The sequence below is a fragment of the Octodon degus genome, unplaced genomic scaffold (assembly GCF_000260255.1).
Source record: "Octodon degus isolate 3935 unplaced genomic scaffold, OctDeg1.0 scaffold00004, whole genome shotgun sequence".
Taxonomy (NCBI): domain Eukaryota; kingdom Metazoa; phylum Chordata; class Mammalia; order Rodentia; family Octodontidae; genus Octodon; species Octodon degus.
In genome coordinates this window covers 8,250,425-8,259,225 of record NW_004524580.1, presented here as the reverse complement: position 1 = coordinate 8,259,225, position 8,801 = coordinate 8,250,425, and the positions used below count along the sequence as shown (strand labels likewise).

The 8,801-nt window shown below is 40.7% G+C and overlaps 2 protein-coding genes and 1 pseudogene across 4 annotated transcripts in view; 2 read left to right on the top strand and 1 right to left on the bottom strand.

Moving 5' to 3' along the window:
- The window catches only part of Lin7a (lin-7 homolog A, crumbs cell polarity complex component), a 191,864-nt gene that overhangs the window by 147,613 nt on the left and 35,450 nt on the right, over nt 1-8,801 (top strand). The window lies entirely within an intron of this gene.
- LOC105742301 overlaps nt 1-8,801 on the top strand; it is a 15,682-nt pseudogene that overhangs the window by 5,719 nt on the left and 1,162 nt on the right.
- LOC101561710 (syntenin-1-like) lies at nt 6,965-8,302 on the bottom strand. Of its 2 annotated transcripts, XM_023716190.1 has the most exons (2): nt 7,986-8,302; nt 6,965-7,814 (listed from the first exon to the last, which is right to left on the bottom strand). In XM_023716190.1, the coding sequence occupies exons 1-2, from the start codon at nt 8,271-8,273 to the stop codon at nt 7,335-7,337; spliced, it is 768 nt and encodes a 255-aa protein (XP_023571958.1). In that variant the 5' UTR covers nt 8,274-8,302; the 3' UTR covers nt 6,965-7,334. The 2 variants fall into 2 exon arrangements, with proteins under 2 accessions (XP_023571958.1, XP_023571956.1); XM_023716188.1 differs by having other exon boundaries at nt 6,965-8,302.

Genomic DNA, 8,801 nt, shown 5'->3' with positions numbered 1-8,801 from the left:
AAATTTCAGCCCTGTACATCTGCAAAGCTTATAGAACAACACCTGTCTATCCTATCTACCTTCCCTAATAGTAATTAAGGTAGAAGAAAGGAATTACAAACATATCATTGGCAGAAATTTGATGCAATATTTTCACAAAAACACAGTAGTATTGTATTGCTATTCATTTGTTTATTTGTTTATTTATTTATTGTCTTCTGAGACAGTGTCTCACTGTGCAGCTCTGGCTGGCCTAGAGGTCACTTTGTAGTCCAGACTGGTCTGAACTTGCAGCAATCCTCCTACTTCAGCCTCCTTAGTGCTGGGATTACAGGCATGTGCCACCATACCCAACTATATTTAAATTATTAAATAGCCTTAATCCCCAAATGAGTCTGTCTCAGTGACTGAGACACAGTACCTGGCATGCACAACTGTAAGGAGAAAGTATTTAATTTGACTCCCATGTATATGATTTCACTCCATGATCAGATGGATCCAAAGCCAAGCAACACAGCAGAGGGACATGGCAGAGGAAAAGTTCAGAGCGCAGTGTGACAAGCAGACAGATGGAGGGAGGAGGGAGGGAAATAGACCCTTCTGGGCCACCCACCTTCTGATCCACCTCCTCCACCAGGCTTCTCTTCCCAACATCACATTTAGCTATAAAACTCACCAAGAGACTAATCCACTCATGATTATCATGCTGCATGATCTGACTGCCTCCTAAAAGTCCAACCTATGAACACCTGAGGCTTTGAGGGGACATGAAGACATAAACTGTGACACTCTCCATGTTTCCTGTAGTGACCGAGTCTTAATTTACAGAAGCAGAAAATGTAAATAGAGTAATGACCCATCCTTTCTTGTTGAGACATACATCCCTCAGGTCAAAAGAATATGCGATGCTTGCCTTCAAATTCCGGGCCTGGCCAAATTCTGGCATCATCTATGCTTTATGGAACTGATCAGTTCCAATTCCAGTTAGGTTTTTAACCATTAATGAAAAAGTCAGAGTAAAAGGTTGGCAGAAGATCTTCAAGGCAGAGTGGACAACATATGTGCAAAGAAAAAAATGTTTTTAGCTAAAGAGCAGGGTCGGAAAGAGGTGTGGGAGCCATGTCACAGAAGTCCCCCTAAGCCGTGATAAGGGACCAAGATTTATCATTTGAAGATGATAAAAAACAAAATAGTCATAGAATGTCTATTCATATTGGTTTAAGTTCTTCTGGCAGCCAGGCATGGAGTAAGGGAAGGAATAGAGAAGAACCTGGAATTAAGATCAGTGAGGAAACTCAGCAGGAGTTCTGCAGAGCCATCATGGAAACCAGAACTAGGACAGGTACATAAGACAGAGAGAAAAGAAATAATTCAAAAATATTTTTGGAGATACTAGTACCCAGAGCAAGAGATGGTGATTGAGTGGATGTAAGAGATGACAGATAGGATTGTGCCATAGAAATCTTGGGTTTCTGGCCTGGCTCCTGTCTTTTATTGATATAAGAGAAAAGCTGATTCCAGTGTGCAGGGAAGGAGCTCACCTCTCAGCCTGTTGTGAGATCTGTCATTCATCCATATGCAAGTGTGCAAGGGCGAAGATTTTAATTTACTTTTGTCCTTTGTAGAAGTAAATTTAGAACTGGTTGAATTTTATCACATTGACAATTTGACATAGAAAACTTGATATCCAAAGAATTCAACTATGTAAATTCCTTCATTAAATTATGTATGAATTAACCAGAATGTTCCACCTTTCAAACAGTTGATACTTTGAACTAGATAATTACTTAGTGGGAAAGCTGTTCAGCACATTGCAGAATGTTTACCGTACAACAACACGCACCTCTCCACCTGTACTATTGAAAACACGTGTCCAGATATAGTTTTCTGCTCCATATGAGGAAAAAGCAGCCCGTATCTTTAAGGTAGTCCAATTTCATGGCAAACTGGTGCAAACCAAGCAGCAGCTGAACTTATAAAATGTACATGTACACAGAGTACACTATATGGTGTGTGTGAGCAAAATGGACTTCTGTCAAATCTTAGGAGATAGTTCCACAAATGGCTGCCATTGTAGGCATAGTACATCCACAGCTTGTGTCCAGATCAAGAGATCTCTGAGGAGAAGACAGAGGTGGACCCTACATGCCAGAGTGACAGAGAATGCAACTGACAGCTCCCTATTATTATGTTTGTCATTCAGTCTGTCTCTACAGGCAAACCATACTATGAGAGTATCAATTTTAAGTTTTCAGGGCTGGTCAGATAGCTTCAGTGAAGTGAAGTGCCTGCTTAGGCAGAGCGCAGGGACCAGCGTTCCATCCCCATGTGCTGTGCTGGCCCTGGCCCCAGGGTGCGCTGAGATGGCACTGAGACTGGGTATGGTGGTGCATGCCTATAATCTCAGCTCTTGGGAGCCTGAAAACAGGAGGATCACTACGAGTCCATTCTGCATAGTGAGACCCTTGCAGACCCTGTTTCAAAAACATAAAAACAAAAAAAAGTTTTCATACTACTGAAAAGATTTATTAAGCCCATTCTATACTTGGCATTCAGAAGGAACAGTTTAAAGAAAACATAGATGATCCCCTAAAGGAGCTTACTTTTATCTAATTCTCCTTGAAACACCATTTTTGTAAGATGAAACGGCTGCAGTCCTCATAATTACCTTTAGCTTTAGCTTTGTAGAAATATTTAACCAGTATGTCATAATCAGAAGTGTGCCCAGGCCTTGCCTCTTTTCTCTTCTGCTCACATCTGGAAGGCAGAGCATCCTTGTGAGTACTCAGTCAGATCTGTAACTGGGATCCACAGGGAACCTTGAAGCGCTCTCTCAGGTTTCAAATGCTTCTGAAATGAGGCAGGTCACTAGGCTAGAGGGTGGACAGCTGCTCATCCCAAAGTTCCTTTGCTTGTGAGGTCCAGCATTTGTTTCAATTTCTTAGATCCAAATTAAATAATACTCACTGCCAGTCACTTTTAAGCAATGTAAAGGAAAGTGAAGAGCACTGCCTGCGCTATAGCAGTTTAGCTGCAACGAACTAGCCCAGGACCCCAGTGCACACACCATTCCACATGGGTTCTGTTTTATTAGATGAAATCAGCAGAAAGGCTAATGTAGCCTGCACGATGTTAGCTATCAGATCACACATCAGTTTCTGGAGTCTGTATTTATAGGTGGTCGGAATAGATTTCCCTCCAGTTTTATTGGCTGTAAATCTGCACATGTTTGGAATATTTCATAAAGAAACTCAATCATTTTTACTGTGCCTGGCCTCTAATTTTTTTCAACAAAATGATTGAGAATTTAATTATGTGCAACTTTTAGTTTGATTTATCTGTGAATAAAATGAATCAAATATGCTCATAAAATTTTCCTCTGATGCTTTTCAGTTAATTATTTATAGAAATGTGAAGCCCTCAGTCAAACATTTCACTTTATCTGTCTTTGTTGTATTATGTGCCTTGATCCAAGCCCATTCATCTGCTTTCTCTAACAGATTAACTATTCATGTCTCTTAGGCAGCACAATCATTAGACTAAATATAAGCAAATACCCTATATCCACAGCAAACGTGTAGCCAACCAAGGTTGTATACCACAGCCCAGTGATAGGCTCAATACTCATTAATTCATTGAACAAGTCTGAACTGAATATCTATTTTGTACTACTAGGACTGGCGATATAGTTCAGCAGAATAAGCCCCTGCTTCAGCAAGCTCAGGGATCGAGGTTCAGTCCCCTGCACCACATGCCATGCCAGCCCCACCCCTGGGTGCTCTGAGCTGGCCACTGAGTCTGGGCATGGTGGCTCATACCTGTAATCCCAGGGCTAGGGAGGCTGAAATCAAGAGAACCACTGTGTGTCCAAGCTGCGCAGTGAAACCCTGTACCAAATACATTAAAAAATAATTATATATATATATATATATATGCATATATAATGCTGGAACATATGAATGTGAAGAGGAATTAAAGCAAGCACAGTAAAGCAAGTACAATTTGAGGACAGAGAATGGCAGGGGAAAGGGAGGGACTGTGTGATATTTGTATTAATCACATTTATCCTTGCTTAGAAACAATACTCAACACACATAATTTTAAAGGAAATTTTAATTTGCTTGTGGTTTCTGACCACGATTGGCTGGCACCAGAGAAGAGATATCCTAGAAGAAGGGTGTGGCAAAAGGAAAGCAAAAAATGGCAACAATGCCTGAGAGGAAGGGGGAAGGACCATACATAGTCTACAAAGCCATGGCTCTCTGACTTCCTCAGACTCACCTAGAAATGTGTTCTACCAATCCCTGGGGTAGATCCCAAACTGTGCATGCCTTAACCATCTGGAAGCTACTGCAGTGGCAACTGGGGGAAGGCAGAAAACCCAGAAAGAAACATTCACAGGCTTCACTGCCTTATGCCAGATGGCTTTAGAGTAGAGACAGCAGAGCTAGAGGAAGCCCCATGAATACAGCTAATGTTGCACCCCTGGCAAGTCCAAAGACATGAATTTGGAGGAACCAAAAATGACTAGAGAAAACTAGAGAAAGAAGGAGTTAGAAGGACAATGAAAATTGGACAATGTCCCTGCAGAAGTTGGTGAAGAAGAAAAAGAACCCAATCCTCATATTCCTCAGTGTATTTCTTCAGTGCAGTGGTATACTGATCCATCTGAAAGTCCTACCTTAAAGCATCAGAGACCACAGTCAGAAAAACAAAATCAATTCACCTCATCTGGAGAATGGTACAAGAGAAATGTTAAAGAGAATTCTGTAACTACTAAATACTACAAAGGAGCATGTGAAAATTATGGGGCCAGGAGACACACACATAAAAGACTGATTTGGGAGACCAAGGCAAGTTGGAACCAAATACATAGGCACTAACATAGCTCTAGAGAAACATGTCGAGCGTCAGTTGATATTTGAGGTGGCAAGAGAGACATTGGTGGAATGACTATATTCCAGAAGAACACATGAAAATTGCGGGAGAACACGCCAAAGTTAATCTGTCAAAATGAATGTTGAAAGCCCAGAAACTCCAAGAAGACTTAGCTTTGGGAAAATTAATGCAACAAGTTCATTCTCTAAAACACCAGTGGGAACCAAAGTCCCAGATGGAAAGAGATCATAATAGCAGAGATGAGGATGAAGATAAGTATGCAGATGACACTTGGGCAGAATTTTTACTCCAAGAGAGAAATCACTGTCTAGAATCTCAGGATTTAACAAGAGACTACAAAATATTTAAGAAACTTTGTAAAGGCATCATGGTAGTGGCAAAAAAGCAAACCTGAGGATCAGCAGAATGGACTAAAAGATGCAGAAACAACTACAAACATACTCATCTTTGATTAAAGGGGCCAAACATGATCACTGGAAGAAAGGCTTTTTAGTAAATGGTACTAGAAAAACTGGTTTTTCACGTATCTATCACCATTCACTAAACCACAGTCAAAATGGATAAAACATTTAAGTATCAAAACAGAAACAGTAAATCTTTAGGAGGAAAAAGCAGCTAGAAATCTTAAAAACATAGGAACATGTAGAGAATTCATGAATAAAATCCGAACTACCTGGGAAATACTATCTGGATCAAAGAACCAACAAATAGAATCTCACCTCTTTTTTAATATTTTATTTATTTATTCGGTACAGGGTCTTGCTATGCTGGGATTACAGGCATGGGCCACCATGCCCAGTTTTGATGACCAGCTCATCTTCTTGAAAAGTTTCAGCACATCGAAAGAAATCACCAACTGAGTCACAGGAAAACCCACAAAATGGGGGGAAAAAAGTGTAGCTAACTCTCCCTCAGTCAAAGGACTTCTATCTAAAACATACAAAGAATTAAAAACATCAGCACCCCCAAGTTCACAGACCCTATCCAAAATGGACTTCTGAAATGAATATATACTTCTAAGATGAAGAAATACAAATGGCAAATAAATATATGAAAAAAATGTTCAGCATCATTGGTCATTTGAGAAACAATGGCTATCATCAAAAAATAAAGTAGAGACATGCAAGATAGCTCAGAAGTCTAAAGTGCCTGGGTAGGCAAGCTTAAGCAAAGTGTAAGGACAGCAGCTCCATCCCTGGCACCACATGCTGCACCAGCTCTGCTCCCAGGGCAGACTATGATGGACACACAAAAAAGAAAAAGTAAACCAATAACTAATCCTGGAGGGGCTTTGGGCAGAAAGGAACCCTTTTCCACTATTGGTGGGAGTGCAGACTGGTACAACCACTATGGAAATCACTGTGAAGATTCCTTAAAAAGCTAGGACTGGAGGTGCCATTCAACCCAACTATTCCCCTCCTGGGTATTTTTTTTTTTCAGATTAAAAATCTTTTATTTTTACATGTTTAGATAGCATAAAACAAAAATCAGTATAAATGTCATTGGCATTTTTTGCAGGGAGTAGTCAATAACATTGTAACAGGAAAACATTCTAAGGCTGTCACCAAGTAGCTAGGCTACAGGTTGATTCAAGGGCCAAAATTAAATGTTATCCCACTTAATCTACACATGAAAGGAGTCCAAGGTTTATCCTGTATAATGTAAGGATTTTCACATTTAATGTATAGTGATTTACTTTTTCAGAAAGTGATGCAACTTTTAGTTTTCTACTACACAATGACTAAAAAAATCTCAACTATGAGCAACTATATGTTATATAGCTCAGTGAGTATCAGTAAACCATTCTGGGCTAGTGTACATTTCAGTTTAATACAGAACTATATTTGGGGCTTTAGAAAGGCAGTAGTAATTATATTTTGGCTTTTATTCTAGATACTTAACATAGTTAAGGCGACAGTCAAGCATATGAAATCTCTTACAACCTGCACACACTGTATAATGCTTATGTGGAATGAAACCAGTGTAACAATTGGTGTTTTACAGAGAACTTAGAAACATTGGAGGCAACCATACTAAACAGACTATGGTAACATGTAGAGAGTGCAAATATACTGCAGAACTAAAGTCATTTGAACAGCGCTATATGCATTACCAAAGCAAACGTGACTGGTTCTCACGCAAAGCCAGGCCTGCATCCATCACCTTAAGTACACAGTTTATAAAGCATTGGGTTTCCAGGACAGAAACCCTTCTAGGAAAGTCAGTACATCTTCTGAGAGCTTCATACATGTAAAACCAGGATAAGGCTATAGCTATCTTGATCTCTGAAGACGGTATCGGATAAAACCGTCAGGATTCCCGGCCATGATGTGAGACAGGAAGGTCCTCATGCAGCATGAGTTCCCTGCTCCAGGAAAGCTCCATGGACGCGATGCAAAGGTGCTAAAGAGGGAAACCGGAGAAGTTCAGCTGCATCTGTGTCATGCTACGTACTTCTAAACCTCAGGAATGGTGTGATCCATCAGGCTTTTCATAATGCTTGGTGCCATCCGTTTAATAATATGTTCAAAGATAAAAGCAGGCATACTTGTTATGGTGACTATAGTCCCAGACATTGAAAGTATGTCTGTTGTTTGAGAATCCTTCAACCCAATGACATTCTGGCCGTTGATTTTGCAAATGTTATGTTCAGTCAGAAGACCATTTCTGGCAGCAGAACTGTCTTTCACTATGGATGTTATTTTTCCATTTTTGAAGATAAAACCGACATGTCCAGAACTATCCTTGTGCATGGTAATTGTCCCTTCAAAGGGCCTGTCGTGAATGGTCATGGTAATCTTCTCTCCGAAAGCCTGTTTGAACACTTTGTGTGCTTTGTCTGAACTACAGCCCACACAGTTCTCACCATTGATCTGGAGGACTTGATCCCCAAATCTCAGACTAAACGAAGAGGCTGGAGAGTTAGTCTGGACTAGCTGAGCAGATACACCATTATCTACCGATTTAATCCTGAGCCCAATTTTTCCATCTTGATCCTTACACAAAATGACTTCACGAATGCCTTGTTTTATTTCTGCTCTACGAATTCCAACATCGCTCCCTGTTACGGGAGCCACCATATAGTTCATGCTGGAAGGTTTTCCTACCAACTGCCCCTGCACTGGCGCTCCAGGGACCATGGCACACATTTCTTCTTCATTTAAGTTCAAGCCCATGTACTGAGAAAGCTCTGGATACAGCTTGGGATAGAGATTTCCATCTTGGGAGATGGGGGCAGAAGCTTCCAACAGAACTGCTGGGTTGGCAGGGTTTGCAGAAAAGGCAATCTGAGCCTGTATTACTTTGCCTACCTTCAAATCTTCAAGAGATGGATAGAGAGACATTTCTGCAGGATTTTTCTCCGTGCAGGTCGCTCGCCGCCGCTGCTGCCGCATCCACCCGCATCTCCACCACCGCCTTCCCAGACCCGAGGGGACGGCGTGGCGCCGGAGGCCCGCCCGCCCCTCCTGGGTATTTTTGCAGAAGAACTGAAAACATCATACCACACTGATATATGTACACCTATGTTTATAGCACCACAATTTGTCATAGCTAAATCTTGAAAACAGCCTAAATGCCCATCATTGAGGAATGGATAAGAGAGGAGTGCATTTTTACACAGTGGAGTATTACTCAGCTATAAAAATGATAAACTCGAGGTTTTTATTGGTAAATGGATGTAACTACAGACCATACTTGTAAGTCAAATAAATGAGACCTATATGTACAAACATGGTACTGTATTGCTAGTGTAAAGACCTGAAAGAGTAAATAAAATCTGAAAGATATAATAGATACTGTGCAAGAGAAAGAATCTGTTTGAAAGGAAAGAACGACTGGGATGAGAAAAACTCAAAAGAAGGAAGGGGAAAAGAAATATATGGTATCTTGGATAATTGTACTGGTGATTTCTGCTACTCTAC